This window comes from Tasmannia lanceolata, unplaced genomic scaffold (assembly GCF_043159265.1).
Source record: "Tasmannia lanceolata isolate RefF3 unplaced genomic scaffold, GAP_Taslan_0.1 ptg000008l, whole genome shotgun sequence".
NCBI classification, from domain to species: domain Eukaryota; kingdom Viridiplantae; phylum Streptophyta; class Magnoliopsida; order Canellales; family Winteraceae; genus Tasmannia; species Tasmannia lanceolata.
In genome coordinates this window covers 62,327,904-62,355,099 of record NW_027518685.1, presented here as the reverse complement: position 1 = coordinate 62,355,099, position 27,196 = coordinate 62,327,904, and the positions used below count along the sequence as shown (strand labels likewise).

The window sequence follows — 27,196 nt, the reverse complement described above, 5'->3', positions numbered from 1 at the left end:
TGGTTCCTTCTTTCAAGGGAATATCTTATTATTTCTTAATAATGTCCAGGTTTCGGAGGTTTACTCTAAGGAATTGAAGGGAGCTATCTCTGCTTTAGCCTCCCTTCAAGGTCATTTGCTGATAGCTTCCGGCCCAAAAATCATCTTGCACAAATGGACTGGCACCGAGTTAAATGGTGTTGCATTTTATGATGTCCCTCCCCTATATGTCGTGAGCTTAAATATTGTACGTAATCTTTCTTTCTTTTTTTTATTAAAAGTTTCTAATTTAAAATATCATTTTTTTTCCTATTATTTAACTTGTGTCATGCAATTCATTAAAGGTTTCTGTGTTCTCCTTTTTGATCAAATTGTGTTTTATTGCAAAAAATGTTGCTGCCTCCTAAGAAAACCTAAGCTATGACTTGGAATATATTTTATTTTGGTTCTTCCATTCTATATTCTTTTGTAATACGCTTTGGTGGGTTGCCCGAGGTAATCATATAGCACTTTATAACGCTAAAAGATCCTTTAATTTTCCGTTACTGCCTTGGCTATTGTATGAACTTTGCTTATGCTCTGGGATCCCTTGTGGTACTGGTATCATATTGCAACAATGCAACCTTGTGTTAATCTCTTAGACTTGCATCAACTCTAGAGACATACGTAATAATATCTCTTTCTTCTCATCGCGACATATTTTGACATCTTATTATTTTTCCGAAGGCTTGTTAACTAGACCCAGGGCTTTGGATTTGGTATTGCAATTGTCGTCTTAACCTTTCAACATATTTTTTATCAGAGTGTGTCTGTGACCACTGATTAAACTAGGTTTTCCCAGCTATGAGTTGCAATTATACTGAACATGTTAGACAGAAATTCCGGTACAAATCTTGTAAGATCACATAAATGTCGGTAAATACATGCAAATGATGTACATTTAAGGTGAAACTTCAAAAAGTGCTAGAATTAGCAAATATACACACCAAAGGTCATCACATAAACAAAAAAATAACCCAGAATGATTTAACACGATCAAATACCGAGCGATGTCTGTTGTCACTTATGTATGATAATTTAGCTCATACTACATTTCATATGTAATTCATATAAATATTATACGCAGTACACATACACTACATTTTACGTACAATTCATATAAATAAAATTATGTGAAACATATTGATATAGTATGCCACTAATACACTAAATCACAGAGATATTGTTTAAATGATTTTTAATATTTTACAAAACATTTATAATAAAGCATAGAAAGCATTGTGTAATAACATCAATTTTATTTATAACAGGGAATGGCTAAATATGCACATTCCTTTATTTTGTTTGTCTTTTCTAAAATTTAAATGTAAAAAGGTGGGGGTGACACCAATTGAGGAGAAGATGAGAGAGCACCGCTTAAGATGGTTTGGGCGTATCCAACGTAGGCCTTTGGATGCTCCAGCGAGAAGAAGTGACTCGTGCCAAGTTGATGGACTAAAAAGAGGTAGGGGCAGACCAAAAACAACTTGGGTAGAAACAGTGAGGAAAGATTTGATGGCTAGCAACATAACATAGAACATGACATTGGATAGGAGAGAATGGAAGAAAATGATCCATGTGGACGAAACCAACTAGTGTCAGGATTAGACTTAGTCAATTTGAGCCGGGTAGATTCTTTCACCTTCTTCATGAAAATTTTCTAAAGGATTCATTAGCCAACCCCAACTACTTTGGGACAAAGGCTTAGTTGAGTTGAGTTGAGTTGTTAACTTTTCAATAAAAATACAAAAAAATAGGTACAATATTATAAAATATAGTATACAACGCACACTACAATTATATGAATTGTGTTATTGGTATAATTCCCTTTTCAAGTCTTATTTTTTGGGGTTTTTAAATATTATTATTATTTTTATATGTTTACGCAATAATTAATTATGTTCTTTTTTTATTAGCTATAATATTAGAAAATGTAATATCTATAATAATTATGTTCTTATTTTATTAGCTATAATTTATATATAACAACACTACAATTGTATGAATTGTGTTATTGATATAATTCCCTTGTCCATTCTTATTTTTTCAGGCTTTCTGAATTTTATTTATTATTTCTAATATTTTTATGCAATAAATTATTATTTTTCCTTATTTTTATATAAAATAATTAATTTTGGTACATTTTCTGAAATTTTGTTTTAAATTTCCATTGTTTGCATATGTTTACGTACGTTTCGTGATTTTATAAGTTTTTTACTGAAATTTCCAACTGAAATCACCATGTTTCCAAGTTTCAACCGAGACAATAGACTATATACACTTACGGTTTTGCTTTCTATATGCTTTTTGGTTTCAGTATGTGTTTATGATGGGGATGGAAATGGAAACAGTTCAGTCATTTTGTGTCGATTTCGGTGGAAATTTAAAACCATTTCAAAATAATAGCTCTTTGTTTCTTCTCGCCACAACATTTGACTTCGGTATTATTTTTCCCAATTTTCTTGTTAAGGGGACCCAGGGTATTGGATTCAACACCTTGCTGGAATTATTATCATATAATGTGTGAGACTGTGACTACTAATGTGAGACTGTGACTACTATTTCAAACTGGGCTTGTTCTAAGTATGCTTGCCAAGATAAAGTGGACTTGGTCATGATCTCGTTCTTGTTTTAACCTACTTACCATATGTACTTTTTTCTGTAGTTGAATCTTGTCAAACACACTTGGCAGCCATATTTGTGTGATAGTTTTGGATACTCCTTGATTAGTGTATTTCCTTATGGTTGTCTTCTCATTGTCCTTGTTTTCCTTATGGTTATCTTTTGTTGTCCTTGTTTGTAATTACAAATCCGCAATTTTGGGGGTTTCTATATATATTTTGTGTTCTTTTTCGTAATATAACTCCATGTTTATGCTACATCTTATTCATAGTTTCTCAATTCTTGCCTTTGTTTTATCTGAGGATTAGCCAAACTCACTGACTTGGTCAATTTTGGGTTGTTGAGTCTTGACCAACTCGGCTTAACATATCCTGAGAGTACAATCAAATAACATTGCAGGTCAAGAATTTTATCCTGCTGGGGGACATTCACAAAAGCATCTATTTTCTCAATTGGAAAGAACAAGGGGCTCAGTTGAGCTTGCTGGCCAAAGATTTCGGCGCCCTCAATTGTTATGCTACAGAATTCTTGATTGATGGAACTACTCTGAGTCTTGTAGTCTCAGATGATCAAAAGAACATTCAGGTATGCTTTTGTTACTTTGTGTATCTTTTACTGCTCTTGTGCTGGATAAAACCGTAAATGAATGGTCGTTCTGTGTATTAGTTGAGAGAGATTTGTATCTTCGATCTTTTCATGGCTTAAAATACTGTCAAATACGTGTGATAAAATCATGTCTAATGTCTAATATAATTGCTGACAGTCTTTCGAAAGTCAGAAATAAATTTGAAGCATTGTTTATCCAACATAACTCAACTGTCAACTCAACAAAGCCTTTGTCGCAAACTAGTTGGGGTCGGCTAACATAATGTTTCAAAAATGTAATTGATGAAGAAACAATCTTTTCGTGGAGATATGGATTACTAGGAAGCATTGATACAAAAATTTCAAAGAATATCTGATATTAATGTCCCTCACAGTCACCCACCTATTTTTTCAATAAGCTTGATTTTCACGAATATCCAAGAATTAAAAGAAAACGGTTGCTAATGTTGGGTGCCAAGGAAAAGTTGTTCTAGGCGTTCCTAATGCCTGTAAAACAACGTTCAAAGTATGATTCATGCTCATTATATCAGATTAGAAATTTAAATGTTGTGTCATTCGTAGAAATCATGGGGACCATTTTAAAACAGGTGTGGGACTTAAGGTTTCTGAAACACAGGTGAGGCAACCAAAAGGGGGAGGGGCGGGGGAATTGGTTGTAATTAAAAATTTTACCCTTTTTAATGCTTTTTAAATCACCCTAGTTGTAATCTCATATGAAGTGATATAAGATGAATTGATTCAATAGTTCCCAAATGTTCTTTCTACACTAATTGTTTGATTATTTAAGATTACTATCTAACCAACAAGTGTAAACGAATTACAATGATGCAAGTGTTGATTTAGATTTCACACAAACAAAAAACAATAAAGGAGGTAGAGAGAAATGCCACACGATGAAGACACAAAGATTTATAGTGGTTCGGTCTATCAATAAGACCTACTCCTCTCTTCCAAGTTTGTCTCCTTGGGATTTTCCACTATTACGGACACCACGCCACGGCCGGGTCCGAAGCCTCCTTACAATCACCGAGTCTTGAAACTCTCCAAGGGTCGCAACCCTTCACACCGCCTCCGAGGGGACAAACCCTCTTTGCACAAAATTCACCTTTGTTAACGGGCCGAATCATAGACCCTCGATTACAATGAAGAACAAGGAATGAAAACTCTCTTAGCCTCTTGATTAGGCTTGATACAAATATGATCGCTCACAAACTCTCAAAAAGATTACAATAATAAAGCCCTATGGAGATCTTCTTCAAAACAATATGCAAGTTCAAAGGATTTGAAGAACATTAATGGTTTTGAAAATTAAAGCTCAACAATGGTGGCTCAAACTTGCAAGAGTTGTTAGAGTTGTGATTTAGGGTTTTTAAAGATGTATATATAGTTGTAGTCTAAGAAAAACCCTGATTTTTTGTTTCATTGAGCGTTGCGGACGAAGTTCGGACGTCCTACAAATTTGCCCGTTTGAATTTCAAAAGCGCACCAGGGTCCGTCTCGGACGTCTGCCGTTGCCTTGGCTATTTTTTATTTTGACTCAAGTTACAGACGGACGTCCGCGGTATCCCAGACTTCCGTTGTTGCAAAAACTGGTTTTTCAGCCCGTTTTGTAAAATTCATATCTCACTCGTTTCTTATCGGATTTTGACGCCCTTCAAGTGCAAATGAAAACGATGAGATCTATCTGTTAATAATAGTTTAAAAAATATTTGAAAATAGTTTGGATCAGTTATGATAGGATTTTAGTCTATGGGCCGCCATTCAAGTGCTAATTAAATGTCATTTCACTTTTACTTCAACTTGGGCTTTGGTTCTTGGGCTATGACCTTTTGTTTTAAGAATGTTTAGGACCTTTGAAAATGGTTTTTCATAAAATTCAATTGGGTCTGAAGGGTGGTTTTTTTATAAGGGTATGAAAACAAAACTCTTTGAAATGCAAAACCACATGAAAAAGATCTTCGATACAATCTAGAAATATAAAACTACTTAGCACCTTGATTATATTAGCATCAAAGGTCTTCCTTGGGCTCTTGGGCTTGTAAGTGAACATTTGTGATTGATTTGGTACATGTGACTTCTCTTCTTGAATCATCTCCACATTGAATGCTTGAGATAGTCACCAACACTTGTTCATCTTCAAGCTCCTCTTGGCTTTGTGCAAGGCATGCTTCTGGGATCTTTAAGTTGAGCTCTTGACTTGAACACCATCCATGGATGATGTCTTAAATTGTGCAAGCTCACTTAGTTCCTTTGTGCATGTTGATCCTCAAGCCATGTGTTGTGTTGTGTTGTATTGTGCTAATGGTGATATGACATGTGAAGTTCCTGTCTTAGGCACAACACTCCAAAGCAACACATTAGTCCATAAAGACTAATCAATTTGTGTTTGCTAGCATCAAAACAACAAGGTAAAGGTGATTTGTTGAGCCCATGGGGAACCTTGGGCTAACAGTTTCCATCAATTGAAAAGGTTGGAATTCCTTCCTTAGGTTCAGCTCCATTATTCTTTTTTCCTTGTCTGTAGACTTTCTTGTTTACTTATATATTTTCATTTTAATTTTCAGAACGATGCTGTATGATACTCGAGTTTTATTCCTCAATTGTAATTTGACTTTGGATCAATGAATATATATATATATATATATATAGAGGAAAGTGAAGCTACACCACCGGTGTAGCTAACTTAGCTACACCGCCGGCTTAAAATACAATGGGCCCATATTGTTTTGGTGATCCAAAGAATTCATTTGATTGGCCCTCACATAGATAGGGTGTCCACCAAAAATCAGCTCCATAGGATCATCCCAACCCTACGATTTGTGGAGGCAAAAATGAACATGTAAAAACCTTCACAAATTTGTCCATTTTTGCCTCCACAGTTTGAAGGGTTGGGATGATCCTATGGAGCTGATTTTTGGTGGACACCCTATCTATGTGAGGGCCAATCAAATGAATGGTTTGGATCACCAAAACAATGTGGGCCCATTGTATTTTAAGCCGGCGGTGTAGCTTCACTTTCCTCATATATATATATATATATATATATATATATATATATATATATATATATATATATATATATATATAGAGAGAGAGAGAGAGAGAGAGAGAGAGAGAGAGAGAGAGAGAGAGAGAGAGAGAGAGAGAGAAGGGTTCCTATGCTCGAGCGCGGATAGCTTATTTGCACTCGAGTGCAGGAAACAAGGGTGGGGCCACATTGTTGGGGTGATCCTAAGCATTCATTTGAAAGGTCCCATCATGGATGGGGTGTGTACAAAAAATCAGCTTCATTGGATCATCATAGGGTGTACATTTGTGGGGATGAAAATGGACAGATACTGTTTGTCCACTAATCTGCCCATTTTTTCATGCCACGAATGGACACCCTAAGATGATCGCATGGAGCTGATTTTTTGTGGACAACTTATCCATGAAAGGGCCTTCTAAATGAATGCTTTGGATTCCCCCAACAATGTGGGCCCACCCCTGTTTTTGCACTCGAGCGCAGAAACATATATATATATATATATATATATATATATATATATATATATATATATGAGGAAATGGTTTGAGCAGAGCTCACGATACCATAGGGGGGGCCACATTTTTGGGGGGGATCCAAAGCATTCATTTGGATGGCCCTTCCATGGATAGGGTGTGTACCAAAAATCATATCAATAGGATCATCCTAACCCAATCAAAGGTGGAGCGGAAAATGGACAGACACTGTGTGTCCATATTTCTGCCCATTTTCCCCCTCCACAAATGGCAGGGTTAGGATGATCCTATAGGGCTGATTTTTGGTACACACCCTATCCATGGAAGGGCCTTCCAAATGAATGCTTTGGACCCCCCAAAATGTGGCCCCACATGTGTTTGTGAGCTCCTGCTCAGATAAGCTTATCCAGGAGAGAGAGAGAGAGAGAGAGAGAGAGAGAGAGAGAGAGAGAGAGAGAGACTAGGAACGATTATTTTATCCAAAGAAAATATTTTACTTTTTCAGGATCATGTTGATACACCTTCTGTAGGCGATCTTGTGCCCGGATTTTGAGTTTAGCCTTTTCTCTTTTTTTGCTCTTTGGTAGCTAGCTGCTTGTTGTAAGTCTTTTTTCATATATCAAATTAATGAGGGATGAAGACTGAAGGGCGCCCTTGCAAAAAAACCGGTTACAAGGGTGCCCCTATTGGTCCTTGGCAAAATAGTTCATTCATTGCTGTTTTAATTTTATGGTTGTCAATGTCATTTCCTAAATTCCAGTGTGCACTTTCTTCCAATGGACCAATTGGGGCGCCCTTCAGTCTATCGTTCCTCCAAATTAATTGGTCGAAGGGAAAAAAAAGCTTTACTGGATACTCCACAAATTACTCTGGTGTTGCAATGTCATGCAGATTTTCTATTACGCACCCAAGATGTTGGAGAGTTGGAAAGGGCAAAAGCTTCTACCTAGAGCCGAATTTCATGTCGGGGCACACATAACAAAGTTCTTGCGGTTGCAAATGCTCCCTACTGATCGAACTACTACTGCCCCTGGCTCCGACAAAACCAACCGGTTTGCCCTTCTATTTGGTACTCTGGATGGGAGCATTGGGTGCATCGCACCTCTTGATGAGCTCACATTCCGCAGGCTACAGACTCTGCAGAGAAAGCTTGCCGATGCTGTTCCTCATGCGTGTGGCCTGAATCCAAAATCTTTCCGACAGTTCCGTTCAAATGGAAAGGCACATCGACCGGGCCCGGATAATATAGTGGACTGTGAGCTGCTCTGTCAGTAAGTGAACCTGATCCATTTTTCCTAGTCTATGAAATATATGCAGTTTCTTTGGTGTATAAAATTTGACTTTGAGTAAATCCCAATTGATCGTCTCTAAAATGCGTTGAAATTTTGTGAAATGAGTGAATTGCCCCCCTAATTTTCTCTCGTGTTTGTGGTTGTGAGTTTCTTTCTTCCACACTTGAAAACTCATCATTGGCCCATGGGTGTGTAGTCTTGGACTGCAAGAATTTTTCTGGGTCTTCATTTTTCGTAGATGAACAGCTGCTTGTATAATATTTGTTCTGCCAATTATTTATGAATTATTGCTGATATAAGAGAACTTTCCACGGACCACAAATGGATCTAACCTTTTACCAATAGTGTGTTGCATCTTTTATTCATTTAAGTTCTTGCACCTTGTATTTTTTAATGGTCAGTTCGAATAGCCGTAAAAGGCTGGTAAAACCATGTTTTACGGTTGATCGGATTTTAGGGTATGTTCCTATCAACGCACACGGTAAAATTATTTTTTTTTAAAAATCGTGACTTTTACGGGGAAGGGCCATAAACTTTTTTAATATAATTCCAAACAGGTCACGACTCGTCTTGCATCTTCTCAGCCCTTCTATCGCTCGTCCCTCTCCCCATCTCCATCTCCATCTCACTATCTCAATTTCCAGTCATTCCCTTCCTCCTCTAACAACCCAGAAACCACTGTATCACCATCGGCAGCTTCTTGGAAGAGTACAACAGCAAAACTATCACCTTCAATGAAGAAATGCTAACCCTAACTGACCCAAATTCAAACAAAAGTCTCTCCAAATCCGGGTTCCTCGCCTCCTCAAGAGACTACCTTTGTCACTGAGATTCACATTCCTCTAATAGCGCCAAGAAAACATTGCAGAGGCACCGAGCAAGCGTGCATGCCATCGCCTGGGCCCTAATGGGCTATCGCCATATCTGCCCAACAGGGGACACTCGCAGCGCAGGCCATGTAGATCTTTCCTTACAGCATAGTCTTATAAAATAGAGATTAATCATAACTATATAAACATACATTTCACCCTTTTTTCTTCTGCAGTTTCTGCTATGAGCCTAATCAAACTACTCCACGGCCAACACCACCAGTCTGGTTCAGTTTGGCTTTAATTTCATCCACATCTTCAATTTTCAGCCCATTTGGAGTCTGCTCTCCTCATTCATGAGCTTTCGCAACTGGGTGCTGCGCTTGATCCTAAAGAATACTTCGTTCCTATGTTACATATTTTCTTCTAGATGGACGAAGAATCCGCATCGGACACGTCTCGGATTCCTATACTTCAGGATTCTTCAAGACACTTCTAGATCTCTTTTATCTTTCTTTTTTTCTGACTAGTAGGACACAACTGTACAATTACCGCATTTTTTGAGTTTCTTCAATCCTAATGGTAAGTTTCTTAAATGGAATTAAAATATTATATCTACTTACCATTTAAAATTTTCAATATGTTACTTACTATAACCATATCATTATATAAACAAATAAAATTTGAAAATTGATTAAAATATTTTGGCGAATCCACGAATCACCCTTTTTTGAGATTTGTCGAATCCGACACTTGTATCCGTACTGCTGCAACATAGCTCCATTCCCATCTTGTCTCTTGACCTTAAGATTATCCATCGGCTTCCTGTCCTCTTCCTGAGTTGCAACAGCAGCTCCCAACATTTTTTGGATATCCGTTTCAAGCTTGCTTGGCATCAATTCATTAGCTTCTTACATTTTTTCCATACATTTCTCTAGAATGCTCCTTTCTGTCATTGTATTTTGCCTCTTGTACATATGTCATTGCCTTTGGCCTCCTATACAGATGTCAATCAGCTAATTTGCATGAACACCACACCACTCAGGTGTTGAATTAAGAATAAGAGGACACAAGAGAAAATGTTTTATACTACTTCATGTAAAGAGATATACACACTCCTAAATGTATGTATGAAATAACATTCATGACATACATAGCCCCACCTTGATACTTGTAGAAACATTAGGGTCGGCAGGATGCATAATCGGTCATTGGATTGTGTCTTTTGCTTAGGCCCTATCTGGATTTCAGAACATTTTTTGAAAAATTTGGAAAGGAAAATATTAGGATGATTACCTACTTTGACTTGCATCTCATTTTACTCACTGCAACGGAACAACAGAAAAAGAAAGCTTTACGGTGAAAAACTTTACTGTGTAAAAAATTTGCTCGGGCTCTGTTTCTTTCGACGTAAAAATGGATGTAAAATTTGTTTTATGTTGTAAAAATGAACATAAAACAAATTTTACGTCCATTTTTTACGTCAAAAGAAACAGACAGGAAATTGTTTTACAACAGTTTTACTACGATTGGAACGGACCCCTGGCAAAATAATTGCTGAATGCTTCAAGCTCAGTGCTGCCCAGGGACACCATAAAACATCAATTGTCCTGGCAGTTTAGTTGTGTTTTGGTCATATGTTGATGCGCACTGTATTTTCTAACGGCACAGAACGACATGGGTATCATGGATGTTATGTGTTTGGTTTGATTAGTCAGGGACCCAGGATTCATCCTGCTAACTTATTCAGTATCTTCATTAGAAATAGATCAATAACAAGATCTGTTGGACAACTCATGGTCCAACTCTTATAAGCAGTCATTTCAACTGTTCCCTAATCCTAATTCTGTTTCTTTTTTTCCTTCACATTTATTATTTTCCCCTTCTGGTTTGCACGAAATAATTGAGAAAAAGAAAATAACGACTCATTTGGCAACCATATCAACTTTCAGATCAAAAGTCCTAAGAAGCCTAGTGACATGTTTTCAAACATTGGTTCTGTCAGAGAATACATATTTACATTGTGAACTCTTTTCTGGAAATGATACGTACAGAGTTTTAATCAATCTCTGTTTCCATGATCTCCACAGTTATGAAATGCTACCATTGGAGGAACAACTGGAGATTGGTCATCAAATTGGGACCACCCGTGCTCAAATACTCTCCAACTTGAATGACCTTTCTCTTGGCACGAGCTTTTTGTGACAAAAGCAAATACTCCAACTTTAGTGTGGAGATGGGGGTGGTAGAAATCAACCTTCTTTGCCAACTGACTGTGTATCTATTTGGTTTGGACTCTAATTAGCTTGGTACACTGCGAGGCCGCTCAAGCATTTTGCCAGCAGATTTTCCAACTTCTGAACTGTGAACTCAACGATGGAAAATCGCATTGCATTGTTTGCTGACTGATGTTGAATCCAAGGTCATTTGCTCACCATCTTCTATTTAATACTTTCATTTTGTAACATATGTAGAAATTAGTTACGACTAAAATGCTAGTTAATAAATTATCAGGAATCTTATTGCTAAAAAAGATTGACATTAAAATATGCTGATCTGCTTCACCATCTGTAATGAATCAAATGAAAAGCAGTCACATGTTATGATGCACTGTCATGTCTGCTGATGTGTTTAGACTCTGAGGATGGCAAGAAGGCAAACTCAGCTGCTTGTTTTGCTTGTGTTTTTTTCTTATGGATGCTAGAAATATTCCTTAGATATATCTTGATTTGAAAGAAATATTCCTTGATTCACAGTTTAAGAAAGTAGATTTCCAAAGATCCCCAACTTGCCTTCTTAAAATGAAAGTGATGGAAATCGAACTTGAGTTAATGAATCATTTTTTTGCTTGGGGGAATCATCCTCATTTTTTTTTTGAGGGAATCATCTATTCGAATGGCCATAATCACCCTGCAGTTAAGTTTGCATTGAACTGATTTGGGTTGGTGTTTAGACTTCTCATAAATGTTAATCATGCTGCTCTTTTTTCACCTCAGTTAAAGTATTACCTTCTTTTAGAGTCACATTTTTTTATATTTATGAAGTTATAAACCACCTTTATCTCTAAACCCAAAAGAAGCTAATAGAACCCATGGCTCTATTAGGGAGATCCATCCCTTCAAGGCTTATTTGGGAACTGTAATTGGTTTTTGCAGGTGGTTAAAAAGTGAGCTGAGTTCAATAGTTCATACCATTATCGTAGGCAGTTGGTTAAAACAAAGTGAGTTCGTCCCCTATAAAAAAATGGTGGTGATGTGTGCTAACACGTGGAAATGACTAGAATGATGTGATTTTCCAAGCATATACGATGATAATATGTCCACGACCACATACTCCATCATCAAGCAAGGGAGAAGCATCTTTCGGTTTCTAGTGTTTGTTTGGGGGGTTTATCTACGGAAAGACCGACTCCTTCCTCTCTTCTCAAGAATGAAACCAAACATCTTGTAGCGTTTAGCAAAGAAATGAGAGGCATTACTCATGCCAGGACTCATTATTTGTGTGTCACAAAAATATCACTTTTAATTCATACCCTCAAGGGATCCAAGTAATGCAATTTGGTCCCACCAAAGATAGGTTGAGTGGAGAAGAAGCTTCGTAGGTAAAGAGGGCCATCTCTCTCCCTCTCCAACTTTTGACATTGAAAGTGCCTTTCATTGTCTCAATGGGGTTTCAAACTCCAAGCTCTTCGAACATGTGGTGACCACCTTGGCGAGAGAGAGAGAGAGAGAGAGAGAGAGAGAGAGAGAGAGAGAGAGAGAGAGAGAGAGAGAGAGATGTGTTGCATTCATTGTGCATTCAAGCTTAGGCTAAAGCGAGGTGTGTTGCATTCATTGTGCATTTAGGCTAAAGCAATCTTTGTATTCAAGAGTAAATCATTGTAACGAGGGAGGGTGCTGCAATTAAACCCCTTAAACCCCTCGAAAAAAGATTTGTAAGGAGCCTTGAAGCCGGGCGTCGTGTGGTCCCCGGATAGTGGATACCTTCAAGTACGGCCTTGAGAATAGTGGAGTAGACCTTGGGTTTGAAGGTCAAACCACTATATATCAGTGTGTCAATTTCTCTTTACTCATTCCTTCATTCTTCAATTTCTTTGTGGTTTGTGCACTATTTGTTTTCTATCCATTGAACCAACCATCTAAGAAAGTAAAAACAGGTGAAATTGGTATAATTGAGCTCTAAAAGTTTAAATGTTTAATTGCCAACCAATTCACCCCTCTTGGTTGTCCTATACCTTGAATTCAGTGAGGAGAGGGTGAGAAGTGACTGAAAAGCAGGAAAAAGAAAAACTTTACTCAAAATAAATCTTTTTTTCCGTATTTTTCAGCCACTTAGCATCATCTTCTCACTCCCGCCCTCTTAATTCTCTTCCTTTCCCACTCTCCCTCCTCCTCACCACTTGGTAAACAAATATTCCATGAAAAAATAGCCATGGTTGCCAAACATGGCCTCAAAGATTCACAGGGAAAGTACATCAAATGGGGAGAAAAGAACATTCCAATTATACACTCAAAACACTTCCATCACCATGTCACTTTCTTGCTTGACACAAACAAGCTTTTGTGCCTTACCTCCTTCTTCAACCCAATCAATCCTCAAAACGAACACTAACAGAATAGCAACACAAGCCATCATCCCAACCAAGAAACCCAGCAACATCCCAGGAAGCCCGAGCCCCACCCTAAAAGCCAAAACCACACCCAAAGGCAATGCTAACAAGTAAAACCCACAAAGATTAGCATACATTCCCAGCAATGGCCTCGCCGTCCCACGAACAATTCCCCCACAGACTGCCAAAGGGAAGTTAACCACCTCCACCAAAGCCATTAACAACATCATCTTCTTCACCCCTCTCACAACCTCGCCATCATGGCTATACAAAGTCCCCCAAACCCCTCGGGCCAAAACCATCACCAAGCTCCCAATTGAACCCAAGACAATACTTAGGGTCAATGACACATAGGCAGACCTGTAAGCAGCGTCGGCCTGGTTTGCACCAAGCTCATTCGACACACGTGTGGACACACATGTGGCTAACGAGAGCATGACAGAGTATAGCAAGTAGTCAAAGTTTAGCACCACTGCTAAAACTGCCACTGCCCGGGTAGGATCCGGTAAATGGCCCGCCAATAAGACCAAGATCTCATAGCACCACCACTCGAGGCACGTGGTCAAGCAACAAGGTCCACATAGCCTAAGCAACCGGATCCAGTCGGCCCGATTTTGTACCCACCACCCACCCTCCCCCCACCTCTTCCAGTTTCTCCTTTCGATCGCGAATACGTAGAAAGCCAATAGAATTACAACTATGAGATCAGTTACCCAAACAGCTATAGCAACTCCCTCGATGCCCTTAGCCTTGGAGAGTAAGATGTTAATGGGCACATGAAAGGCAAGAGCCAGAGCTGAGCTGAACATTATAGGAACAGTTATGCTTTGAGAACTCAAATAGGTTTTGAGAGGGCAAAGAAATGCAGTGACTAACAAGTCAGGGAGAAGATATGTTACATAGGTTTTTGCTACCATTGAGATGTCTTTTTGCTGTCCAAAATGTAAGAGGATTTTGTCTATGTTGAGCCATAAAAAGGAGATGGGGAGTGAGGTTAAGAGAAGGAGAAGGGTGGCCATGAAGAGTGTTTTATGGAGGAGCTTGTGGTTTTTGGCTCCATAAGCTTGACCACATATGGGTTCCATGGCGCCACATAGACCAGTAAGGACTGAGAATCCTGTGACATTGGAGAAGGTGAAACCGAGCGTTCCTCCGGCGAGTTGGAGCTCCCCGAGCCGGCCTAGAAATGCCGTCGTGATGGCGATCTTTGCAAACCATGTTAGGTTCATGGCCACCAATGGAAGGGTGATTTTTCGTTGCTTTCGAAGCTCCGAGAGGACGTTTTCTTTGAGACTGGTTGGCCATTTTTCAGTGGAAGGTGGAGGATAGGATGGTTGGGATGAATTTTCATAGGTTTCTCTTGGTTTTTCTTCTAATGTTGATGTTGTGGACATGGTAAATGAGTAAGGGCTTTTTGGGTTTCTCTTAATTTTGGCCAGCTAGAAGGTGATATGTGGAGAGTTAATAAGATTCTGTTGAGAGCAAGGATTTGGTGAAGATATGAGCCAAGGAGGTTTTTTAGTAACGGCCAATACAAGAGGGTGATGATATTTTCACCTCCTGCATTGCTTGCACGCTCCCCTTAAAATGTGATTTGACATAAAGTTGCCCACTTTTCACGTCAAATCAAGTTAAAAGGGGAGCCTGCATGTAATGCCGGGGGGGGGGGGGGGGGGGGGGGGGGGGGGGGGAGAGGTGGTGAAGGGGATTTGCTGGTTTGGCTCTTGTCCTTGATATTGAAACGCCTAAGCCTGAATTTTTGCAGTATTCGCCAGAAGTGTGTCTTCGAGTGTGGGACCCACACACCGTCAATAGCTGGTTTTTTTTTTTTTTTTGTACACCATTTTTTGGCAAATTAGCAGAGGTGCCATGGCTGATGCTGAAAGAACTTAACCCCAAAAACATAAACATAGAAAAGAAACCAGATATTAGTTGCTAAGGCGGTCTGGCGTACATGTTGTTAGAATATATACAAGATCTGACCGTAGGATTTTGTGGGTGGTATGTTGGGTATTTAGGATAGATTACCCAACTTAGTTGGATTAGGATGATATTCTTTCATATTTACCTTCATCTTTCAGTGTCGGGATTAGACTTGGTCATCTTGAGCCGGGTAGATCCTTTCACCTTCTTCATGAAAATTTTCTAAAAGATTCATTAGCCGACCCCAACTAGTTTGGGACAAAGGCTTAGTTTAGTTGAGTCGAGTTGAGTTTCCGTTCTCATCTCCTCGGTGCTCTATATACACACTGTTTCGGGTTATTTGTAATTATCCAAGATCAATACTAATCTCTTTCATTTCATGGTATCAGAGTAGGTCAATCGGACCTTGCCCTGAACACAACTTGTGAAATTTGTTTTCTAGCAGACGGCCGATCTAGCCGCCCGGCAGCCCCAGATCTAATTCCTTAAAAATTCGTAACTACCTAACACATCTCACAATGAGCCTTAGATGGGTTCATCGCGTATGTTCAGACAGGGGCGGAGGCACATATAGCATGACGGGGCCATGGCCTCTCAATGACTAGCAAAATCTCTTTTATGGCACATGGCATGCTCATGCATGCTTGGATAGTATAATGGCCATGACACCCCCAATGACCAATGCAAGCCAGTGTGTTCAGATGATCCAGACCGTCCACTAACGTGCCTTTCGTTTTAAGGATGAGTGCGTGATGAGGGTGCATTGAAAAGAAATGTTTGAAGGGGTAATTAAGGAGGGAAAGTTAGTGATGTCTGTAGCAAAATGGTCTTGTCGTGGATTGGCACTGAAGAAAGAATGACAAGCTAGGATCCACACATGCTTCCACTTGCACCCCCACCTTTGGCTTTAAAGCAAGCAAATTAGTATAAAATGTGCTCTCCTTTTCAGTTATTGCCTCATATCATTGATCCTTTATCTTTATGGATTGATTGCTTGAGTTACATGGAGAACCATGACCAAAAGAGTCTATTGCGATCAAACTTTTATGGAGAATTCTATCATACTTGGTAGCATCATATAGTTAGTTGCCTTTGTTTGGCCACCATGAAAGATATATTCCATGGAATATTTGTGAGGCCAGTTGTGACTTGTGAGAGATGGACGGCAGATGGTGAGACTTGAGAGAGTGGAGTGAGGGGAGCATGATAATATTAAAAACCAGGAAAACAAAAATTACGAATTCTACATTGGTATTTTGTTTTCACTAGTTGTTATGGATTTTTATGCTATCTCTACTCATGCCCACACAATTTCATGGATTCATTTTTCATGGCTTCCAAACATGGCCATGTTGGTGAAATCTCTAATTTTCATTTTGGCCATGGTTTATGACTTTATGTTCTTTACATATGTTCGAAAATGGAGTTTGCGACTGTTTGTGCAGACATGGAAAGGCGAAGGGTGCGAATGGTATGGCTCTCCTCTGGATGAAGGTGTAGAACTAGATCAAATATCTATTAAATTTAGATTTTATAATCAAATTATTTAAAATCTAATTGATCTAGTTCATCTGATTATAGATCTAACAATTTGACCATAGATCTTATAATAAACTTAATCTAACCACAGATACTGTTAGAATACTGAAAATTAGTTTAAATCTTTCTTTGATCTGCCATCTGATCGTTAATCGGTAGGCTAGATCTTCTACAACCACCCTTAATCAATCTGATCTTAAATGGGATTTGATCACCTTTTGGTCGGTGGATGGTAGTGAGGACCTCCTATTTATCATCTCATGTTCGAGTTCCTCCTATTATAGAACTCTATTAGGTAAGTTTGTTCTAATCTGATCAAAATGTAAGTAATTAACCACTTTATCCTTATGTGGTTATTGGGATACACTCAGACATCCACACCCAATTAAGTTTGTTAAGGTGCAACAATTTCCCAATTAACCCTAATAATCACATATTGAAAGGATATTTCTAGTAATTTCACTTTTAATCACTTCTTCAATTTAAACCATTGATCAGTCTATAATTAATGGTAGCCTAGATCATATCTTACATAAGGCCCATTTGAATTTCAGTTTACCTCAACATATAACATAATTTCCATTGGTGTGTGCAAACCAGAACAGGCTGGTTCCTCATAGTCACTGCCTGGTTAGATATAGACACCCATTAATTCAAACTTTTTAAAACTTTTGCCGATTGAAATAGCCTATATGAGAGATTTGAAACAAAGAGAGAGATGCAAGTATCAAAAGAAGGGTGACAAGAGTCAATTACCCTGTCAAGTGGTAGTCAGGTATCGTTCATGAGAAAGTGGTGGCATTCCTCACATGGTTAACATCTCAGATATTTCTCTCAATAGTGGAGTTAATTGTACTAACTTGTCTTTTATTATTTAAGCAGCTGTAAAAAGTTATTACAATTCCCAAAAAGCTCTCAGAAGCCAATTTTAAAATAATAGACAAGTTGAGTTTGTGCCATTATTAAAACATGGTAGTGCCAATATCAGCCTCTCTCTCTCTCTCTGCTATATAAAGTAGGTTTAGGCAAACTAAAAGCCAACTGACCTCCCCTCACTAGAGGTCTAGAGGGATGCTCTCTCTCTATCTACCCTCTTTGAACCAAAAGTATGGTTTGTCCATGAATAAAATATAAAGAATCCACCACTTTCATCAATGTTGATAAGAATTTCCTTCACTAGGGATCATGAGGAGATCGTCACTCCTGGATGGAATCCCCCTCACTTTGGATGGTTGAAGTTAAATTTTGATGCCTCTAACTTGGGCAATCGAGGGCCAAAGGGTATTGTAGGTGTTCTTAGAGATGAAAATGGCTACACCAACTCGCCCTTCTCCATTCGATCAGAATTAAGGATTCAAATGGTGCAGAAGTCAGAATAAATAATATATCCACCACTTTGATCATTGCTGACAAGAAAATTAAGAGTTAGTAATGCACGACACACACACACTAGCATTTTGTAATTGATAAAAAAAAATATAAAAGATGTAATCAAATCCTATTACAAGACTAAGTTAGTCAATCTTTATAGATTGGGAGATAATAAAAAAACCATCTATAAGCGACGCAAGAAGAGAACGGGGACAGAGGTTTTTGACACACATAAGGAAGAACATTAGAATTAGGGTGATGATATTTTCACTCCCCCTGCAGTACTTGCACACCCCTCTTATAACCTGATTTGACGTGAAAGGTGGGCAACTTTATGTCAAATCACGTTATAAGGGGGGTGTGCAAGTCTTGCAGGGGGTGAAAATATCATCTCCCCGAAAAGGCAATCTTACGCACATTTTTGAACATCCCATATTTATCCAATAACAAAGGGAACAAAATCCATTTCCTTAATTTATTTCCCTAAATCACTGCTTTTCTATTATTTTAGCACTTAGACATGTTGACAGTAATAATTTTGTATCACTCCAAATTCTATAGTTTACGTATTCATCTTTTCTATCATACATTACTTTCCAATTAAATTATTCAAGCACCTTATATCATTGTGTAAGCTCATATATACAATAGTCTATGGTTCTTTGGGTTGTGTATAACTTTTCAGATAAACTTCTATATAGTTTGACACAATAAAAAGAGAGAGAATTGGGCCCTATAAAAGCAGGCATTTATTTTCTCAAAGGTTATCATCTCCCTAATTAGATGATCATGTACTAGGGCTTCCAATTAGTATTAATAGGGTTATTTAAGACCTAATTACTATTGCATTACTTACTTGATCTCTAAAATTCAAATTACATTGAATTTCATTGGAGATTATTTGAATTATGCAAAATTTCTCCACAATTCTTAAGATCCAGCATTGGATTTCACTGAAATTTCAAATCAGAATGTAGATCTAGATAAAACATGGAAAACCTAACCTGGATCTACTAAAATTGGGGAAAAGCTTTGAGAGTTAATTCCGTTGACTCTTCCCTAATTTACAGCTAAACTATGCTAAGAATTTGAAATTGGCAAAGAATTGGAACCTGATTTGACGAAATTCCGGGGTGTCAATGAAGTAGAGCCCCCTAAAATAATACTTAGGGGCCGTTTGGATATGCGGATTTTAGAAACCAGGTTTTTAGTTTGAAAACAGTGTAAAAGAGGGTTAGAGACAAGAGAAGGAGCGGACCAGCCATCGTTTTTTACTCATTTTGACTTCTCTCTCTTCTTTCCATCAGCAAGAGAGTAGAAGATCCTCCCATTTTCCTGGTTTTAGAAATCTCAGATTGCTGGAGAGATTTTTAAAACCTGATTTTCTTGCATAAAATCCAAGAAACGCTGCAAGACAGCACACATCAGCCTGATCATGAACCCTCTCTTTTACACTGATTTCAAACTAAAAACTATGTTTCTAAAATCCGTGTATCCAAATGGCCCCTTACGGTCATAAGAAATCAGAGGGTATTTTCATAAAATAGTATAATGAAATCGGATTTAGGACTGTCCATGAGTATTTGGTAGTTGTCTAGATCCGATCAGAAATGATTTCGGTCCCATGATTGGGATTAGAAATGTGTAAATGGATCCTAGTAATGTGTCTAGATCCTGTCTGTTTAAGTTCAGATTCAGACAGTCCATCATATAATCTTGGTCTTCTGAAACCCTACTATTTACATTTTTATGCATGTAACAGCCGAGGAATGGCAATATGCAAAGTGTTTTTTTTTTTTTTTTAAATATATGGTCACACTCTTGGAAAACCATTCGACAAGTTGCATCAGCTCTTATGCATGATACCTAAGGTTGGACAATTGTGGGTGGCAAACAACCACTCGAGGGGCGGATGCACATATAGCATGGGGGTGGCCATGCCGCACCCCCCCCCCCCCCCCCCCCCCCCCCCCAATGACTTCAAAATCCCTTTTTTGGTAACTTAAGTTGGGAGTTAACCTGCAACCTTAGTAAGCCCGCCCGCACTCCTCCCCAGTGTAGATTCCTGGCCCCCCGCTAACCCCTCCCCTCAGACGGTCATCTAGCAAATGCATTGTCATAGCCTAATAGTTACTAACAAAGCACATACTTGGCAGAGGAGGAAGGGCAAGTGTAGGCTCGTTTGTACGTAACAAGTATCATATGACTTTGGCAAGTGCATCCCAAGATTATTTGACATGATTGGTCCATTGAGCCCATCGCCTATACAAGTAGGACCCATCAACATTGGCCCCTACCTTGATGGGATGATCCTAGCCACTGAAATCTACTAAGTCTTGTTCTACGCAGGCATCTTACGAATGGGATGTCCGTTCAGAATGGGGCCTAGATCAGGTGGGCTGCCTCATAGATCAACAATCCTGATTTTCTTGAGTAGAAAGAAAGAACAAATAAAACCTAAAACCCTCAGTCTTCCTCTTCTTCTTCTCTTCAGGCAATGACGAAGCAACACACCCACTGGTCTCCTTACTACAACAATGCAGGGTAAGCTCCATGAATTAGGGTTTCTTTTTGTATAGAAAATCTCCACGAATTAGAGTTTCTTTTTGTACAACAAAGTTCCATGAATTAGAGGTTTTCCTTTTGTATAAAAAAGCTCCATGAATTACGAAGCGAGAAGAATTTAGCTTTCGAAGTGAGATTCTGGTCCAAGTGAGGAGCTTCCGGTAACTATGATCTAAACCGCCGTCTCAAAGGTAGAAAGGATATGATCCATCTCTTGGAATCCAGAAAGAAACTTCCTAGGAGGAGAATCCTTACTCAGTCCCTTTGAGATTAATCATGTCACTTGGTTCCTAGTGAAAGCCAACTTAACTGCTGATGGGTTCACAAACCATGGTGTTATTTGCAACATTTTAATTACTATCGCATCGAATTCCCAATGTTCATCATCTGTCGCCCCTCATTTGTGGCTCTCTTCTTCCACTAAAAAAGAAAAACTATACATTCATATGACATATTATGGCAAGATGATAATGTATCAATGGTCTTATGTTGGCAATCATTAGATCAATTGCTGATATACGTGTTTTGCCAAAATGCATATCTATCAGCATCAACACAACAAGCAAATGAGCTGCCCTGCAATGGCTCAGCTCCTCTCCAATACCCTTTACTACAAACATTTTCTTCCCCTGTTATGCTTTCAATGTCTTCGGCGGCCTTGATAGTGAAGGTAAGTTTATATGCTAAATCCCAGGATATAAACGTTAAAATAATTTCTAAGATGCATTATATATATATATATATATATATATATATATATATATATATATATATATATATATATATATATATTTCACTATCGGAATCGGAAGCAGTTGATCTTGTAAAAGATGTTTTGCATCCACAGCTGAAAGGGATATCTATACTGTAAGTAACTGATATCTTTCATTACTATAAGAGAGACGCATAAAAGGGCTATATACGCACCATACTCGTAAATATCTCTGATGTTTTTTTAAAATATTGCAATATTTTGTACCTTTTTAAATAAACAACAAAATTCAAATTTTTTGCTGAGATTCTGAAAAATCACCGAGATATCTTCATATTTTATTTTTTATCACAAAAATCACCGAGATATCTTCATATTTTATTTTTCATCACAAAAATGCCCTGATATTATTTGTTCTAATTGTGTACTTAAATTTTATATTTGTATATAAATTTTTTAGACAAAGGTAACATTTTATTCCCATAAAATGAAAAACAGTTACAGATCAAGAAAGTTGTTAACTACCACTTTACTCCAAAAGCTTAAGCTGTTGGAGAAAGGCGTTATTTATCTTTTATACTTTAACACTCCCCTGCACGTTTAGCCCACTTGGCAAACACGTGGCACCTGTGGTCCCACTTTGGGCCGACTATCACATGTGGATTTGTGCTATCCCGGAGGTTTGAACTCGAGACCTTTGGCTTTGATACTATGTAAGCTACCACTTTACTCCAAAAGCTTAAGCTGTTGGAGAAAGACGTTATTTATCTTTTATACTTTAAAAATGGTAATATGGATTTGTATATATTTTAAATATTTTATTTTTGTAGTTTATTTTTCTTGAAATATAACAAAATGTTTTGAAATATCCTGAGATCCCTTCACGAAATTCCTGAGACAAATATTTGTGACTGGCATACACCAAGTTTCTGATATCTTTGACTGCTATAAGAAAACCATAAAAGAGAAAATCCACTAAACAAAACCTTTACATTTCCTTCTGCTTTTTATACTGTGGATTTTATGCAGGGAGATAGGGTGGAAATTGTCCTAAGAGTAAAACTTACAGACCCAGCATTGGCGTGGGATCTTTTGGTGTTCCAAGACTGTTAAACTATTAATGTGAGATTCTAAAGTACTTCAAAAGAACTGCATTACATTTTTTTTCTAAAGAAAATGTCATGTTTATTTGCATGTTTCAGTTCATACATTTTACAATTGTTCAGTCTATTTATCCCTTAAAAAAAGGGATTCTGGTTTCCTCAGTCTCTTTCAAGAAAAAGATTACTCGTCAAAAAATTCAAACTAATTTTCAAAAACCCATCTTTGAATAAGAGTAATTTTCATCAGGCGCTGAAGCAAAATATGCTGCTAGTGGTGATTCTCAGAAGGTGGGTTCCGAAGCCCACCCCTTCTTCTCCAGCTCCAATCGTAAAGCCTGATGCGTAACACAGAAATCATAATGAACAGCATTACGTGTGCAACTTGGGTCGGGCTCAACCTGAACCCAGACGGTTTCAACCCGATTCCAGCTAGGGTTAGGTTGGGAAAAGCCAACCATCCCAACCCCACCCGATTTAATTTCGGGGTGGATTAGGGTTGAGGCCTTGGGCAACCCTGGCTGACCTGAACCTGACCCATCCTCTAATTTCATCGCCATTTTAAAGATCATAGGGATTTTTTTTTCAGTTTTGCACAGGACGAACTTGAACCTATAACCCACCTAACCTGACTCAACCCGGCCCAATTTAGAAAAACAGGTTATATGGGTCGGGTTAGGGTTAGAGAATTAGAGACTGGCTAACCCACCTAACTTGACTTAACCTGACCCAATTTAGAAAAAAACAGGTTAGATGAGTCGGGTTAGGGTTGAGAGATTTAGAGACATGCTGGGTTGGGTCGAGTTAAGGTTGAGGGAATGCAATCTCAGGTTGGGCTAGGGTTGGCCTCAACCGGACCCAACCCGGCCCAGGTTGCACCCTTAAACAGTAGCATAAAATTCCTCTAATAATGTGCATACTTATCAACTGATTTACCTTGATTCTCTTTCGATTTATTTCGGAAAAGTCAAAGTTCCGGGATGCAGAACGGTACTGGACAAGCGATTTTTTACCAGGTGGGAACCAGAACTCCACATCATCCACAAACTAGTGAAAAGAGCAGTAAATTTAGTGTGAATAAAATAACCTGTGAAGGTGTTTAAAGCAACAAAAAATAGAAGGAAATGGGGATTTGAAGATGGTTACAGTGTAATAAGTTTTTTCTGAGACTTACCCCCAATATGGGACTTTCGTACTCGACGCGTATGTAATCATCTTTCTTCTCTAATATCCGCGGTGTATATTTGTCTGGTTTCGTCGACTTTATCTATGAAATACACAGAATAAATTGGGTTTCTCAGTTACTAAGTCTCCCTTTCTTTTGACGTAAAATGAGCATGAAACAAAATTCACACTCATTTTTAAGTGAAAAAATAGACATAATATTTGTTTTACGGTCCATTTCATGTCTAAACTTTAAAAAAATGAGAGGCTACTCAAGTGTGTTGAAGGTTTAATAACTGTGTAGTGTATACCACTTGAATAAGCTCGGATATGGCTTCTTCTCTGTTCACAGGCTTTTTACTCCCACGTCCATTTTCAGGGTTGTAATTCCTAAAAGCAAATTCATGTACAAATCTACAATTAAGAACATAAACTACTACATTTGAGGCCTAATAACATGCAAATACGATTATTTGCAAATAATTTTTAGTAGCATCCAAAGAGGCAGCCCTGAACTTTTTGACTAAATCATAATTCTTGACTACTAAAAAGATTTGTAACAAGTTTGATTAGAGAGAATTACCATGGTGGGGCGTAGTGGGTGCGATCGTTAATATCCTCAGAAGTAGATATGCAAGTGTTAGTTGCAGGACATAGCGCAAGCGCCAGAGGCTTCTTTTGTACCCCAAGATAATTGGGCTTCGTCCCACTGCCACAAAGAAATTGGATATGGATTGGTAATGGTATTGATTAAGAGAAACATTTTACATTTGGATCATCGCGAGCAACTCTAATGCCATATTTGGCCACCATGAAAAAAATATTCCATGGAATATTTGTTGGGCCAGTCGTGAGAGATGGGTTGGAGATGGAGATACTTATTATTGTGAGGGGAGCATGATAAAGCTGCTAAAAACCAGTTCTAAGTAGTTATTTTTTTCACTAGTTTTTAGACATTTTTTATGCTATCACTACTCCCATCCATTCAATTCTCTCCCTCTTCTTCCTTCTCATTCCCTCTCGCACAATTAGGGGTGCAACTCAGGTCGGGTTCAACCTGGAAAAAAGTTGTGTCGGGTCGGGTTGAGGGTTTGGCAACCCCACCTGAGTGTAACCCGACAATTTTATGATTTTTTTATTTTTTTAGGTTTAAAACTCGGGTTGGGTTGGGTTGAAGTCGGGTTCGGGTTGGAAAAAGGGTTCCTCGGGTCGGGTCGGGTAGAACTTTGACGGGTTGGAAATCAGGTCGGGTTCGGGTTGGACAAATGGGTTCCTCGGGTAGGGTCGGGTTGAACTCAACCCGACCCAACCTGACCCGAGTTGCACCCCTACGCACAATTGGGCCAAGCCAATATTCTATGAAAGAACCTCTTTTTATGTAACAAACAATGAGACACCTAAATATGGGCATAGTGGATCCCACCTTTTATTGATTTGGACCATCCATTTGATTGTGGTTTTGCTTTATATCTCCTATATGCCTCAAAAATGCAATTTTAACATCAAATAATATGTATTTTTGTGTCGTTGTATCTGAAACTGCATTCAACCATAAATAAAAAATAAAAAAATACACATTTTAGATGTTTGAGATCCATCATTGCCATGGTTTTTGAGCTAAAATCCAAAGCAAGGCCTATCATCAATGAAAGAGGAGACCCACTATGCTCTAGTGGACATACAGTTGAGCATTCAAAAGAACCACTTTCATCTCTATCACACACACACACACACACATGCAAAAATCCAGGTTAGAGATTAAGGGCATTTCGGTCATTTCAACAAATGCTCCTCCGTATAGAAAAAATTTAGGGCAAAAAATATAGTACCTGAAGTGGAAGATTGCAGCAATGAGACCCAATTCACAGCTCCTCAGTATCGTCTCCCTTCAAAATTCATGAAATTTTAGGGAAAATCACTTCTTGAGAGCTTGAATTTGAAAAGAAAACGAAAAATGGGAGCAAGAAAAATAAATGAAAAGAAAAGGAAAGTGGAATAGAACCTTCGACCGATTTGTGCCGGACGCGGCTCGGGCGATTTTTTCTGCTCCGAAACGATACGAGGAAATGAAAAAGAGCGATACAAGGCATTTCCCACTAAAGCGGAAGCCATGAGAGAGTGAGGCTTCGAGCTCTGTGCAATTCTCTCACTCTTTTTTGTAGCAATTCTCCGAAACGATGTTTTTGTAGTTTATTCTTCTCGGGGGTATTTATGTCACTTTCTGATAATCCAGGGATTTTCTTCAGTCATTTTACCGAAACTTGGTTGCCTTTATGGATGAAAAGACCAAAACTACCCTTATGAAATGTGATTGGGGGTTAGGGTAACACAAGCCTGTTTGATATTTGCACTAACACACTTAATCTTTGAGTTTTTAAAGAGCCGTCAAAGGTCATAATCATGGTTTTAAATTTCGACAGAAATCCAAAATTTCGGAAACCGAAATCACACATACACGGTTTCGACGCAATTTTGTCCGAAATTTTAGGAAATTCGACCGAAAATCTGTATCTTTTTAATTTTTAAAAGATGGGAATTTATACCGGGTTGAGACTTCCTGATTTATCTGTTTAAGGTTCCAATTAAAACCCAACATGTTAGTGCTTAGTCTGCTTTTTCTTTCTCATTAGGTTTCTTAATCTCCCACACATACCAAACTCCTCTAGAGGCTGAACTCAATTTGGATTTTACATGAACAATTAAGGGCCGTTTGGATACGTGGATTTTAGAATCCAGGTTTTTAGTTTGAAAATAGTGTCGATTCATGATCAAGCTGCTGCCGCTGTCGTGGCAGTGTTTCTTGGATTTTAAGTGAGAAATTCAGGTTTTAAAAATCTCTCCTGCATCCTAAGATTTCTAAAACCTAGAAATATGGGAGGATCTACTACTCTCTTGCTGACGGAAAGAAGGGCGAGAAGTCAAAAACGACTGCTGGTCCACTTCTTCTCTTGTCTCTTAGCTACAACTTTGAAGAAATCCTGAATTCTAAAATCCGCGTATCCAAACGGTCCCTTACAGTTTCTGCTCAGAAATTGAAGGCTCTGCTGGAAGAAAATAAATACAATGTGCAAGAGACAGAAAGCATATCAGGCTAACTGGATTAGAAAATACCCATGCAAAAAAAGCAGGAGGATCTATGGGAATCTATTCTAAGATGACTTAACCCATCATCATAATGATAATTTGAATTGCATGTGGTGGTTCCTGAAAGAAGGTTTCCGTTATGTGCTTTTTCTTATGATGTATGTGGGGTGGGTTAGAATGTAGTTTTTATTTAGCTATGGCTGTAGTTTTTATTTAGTTATGACTTATGGGTTTTAGGCTAGTGGTTGTTGGTTGTTGCTTATGTGTCTTTTAAGTGGGAA

General features: G+C 38.3%; 3 protein-coding genes across 3 annotated transcripts in view; 1 reads left to right on the top strand and 2 right to left on the bottom strand.

The window, feature by feature from the left end:
• CPSF160 (cleavage and polyadenylation specificity factor 160) overlaps nucleotides 1-11,626 on the top strand; it is a 114,455-nt gene extending 102,829 nt beyond the window's left edge. The window contains exons 23-26 of the mRNA XM_077389609.1: nucleotides 50-226; nucleotides 3,040-3,225; nucleotides 7,639-8,018; nucleotides 10,939-11,626. Of these exons, the coding sequence (XP_077245724.1) occupies nucleotides 50-226; nucleotides 3,040-3,225; nucleotides 7,639-8,018; nucleotides 10,939-11,053 (858 nt within the window). The 3' untranslated portion in view covers nucleotides 11,054-11,626. The remainder of the gene's footprint in view (nucleotides 1-49; nucleotides 227-3,039; nucleotides 3,226-7,638; nucleotides 8,019-10,938) is intronic.
• Nucleotides 11,627-13,041: 1,415 nt separating this feature from the next.
• Nucleotides 13,042-14,933, bottom strand: LOC143883714 (protein DETOXIFICATION 56-like). Its single transcript, XM_077387033.1, has one exon. It carries the CDS (start codon nucleotides 14,849-14,851, stop codon nucleotides 13,358-13,360), a length of 1,494 nt encoding a protein of 497 aa, XP_077243148.1. The 5' UTR covers nucleotides 14,852-14,933; the 3' UTR covers nucleotides 13,042-13,357.
• A 7,770-nt stretch (nucleotides 14,934-22,703) lies between these two features.
• LOC143883713 (DUF1499 family protein) lies at nucleotides 22,704-26,022 on the bottom strand. The gene is made up of 7 exons (XM_077387032.1): nucleotides 25,834-26,022; nucleotides 25,661-25,717; nucleotides 24,415-24,540; nucleotides 24,143-24,221; nucleotides 23,842-23,934; nucleotides 23,604-23,714; nucleotides 22,704-23,005 (listed from the first exon to the last, which is right to left on the bottom strand). Exons 1-7 carry the CDS (start codon nucleotides 25,941-25,943, stop codon nucleotides 22,952-22,954), a joined length of 630 nt encoding a protein of 209 aa, XP_077243147.1. The 5' UTR covers nucleotides 25,944-26,022; the 3' UTR covers nucleotides 22,704-22,951.
• Between the last annotated feature and the right edge of the window lie 1,174 nt (nucleotides 26,023-27,196).

Excerpts from the sequence above, each read along its gene's own strand:
- LOC143883713 (XM_077387032.1), bottom strand. The coding sequence starts at position 25,943 with ATGGCTTCCGCTTTAGTGGGAAATGCCTTGTATCGCTCTTTTTCATTT. Across the intron at positions 23,935-24,142 it reads TATCCGAGCTTATTCAAGTG|ATAAAGTCGACGAAACCAGA; the intron begins GTATACACTACA and ends TGTATTTCATAG. Across the intron at positions 23,715-23,841 it reads ACGAAAGTCCCATATTGGGG|TTTGTGGATGATGTGGAGTT; the intron begins GTAAGTCTCAGA and ends TCTTTTCACTAG.
- LOC143883714 (XM_077387033.1), bottom strand. The coding sequence starts at position 14,851 with ATGTCCACAACATCAACATTAGAAGAAAAACCAAGAGAAACCTATGAA.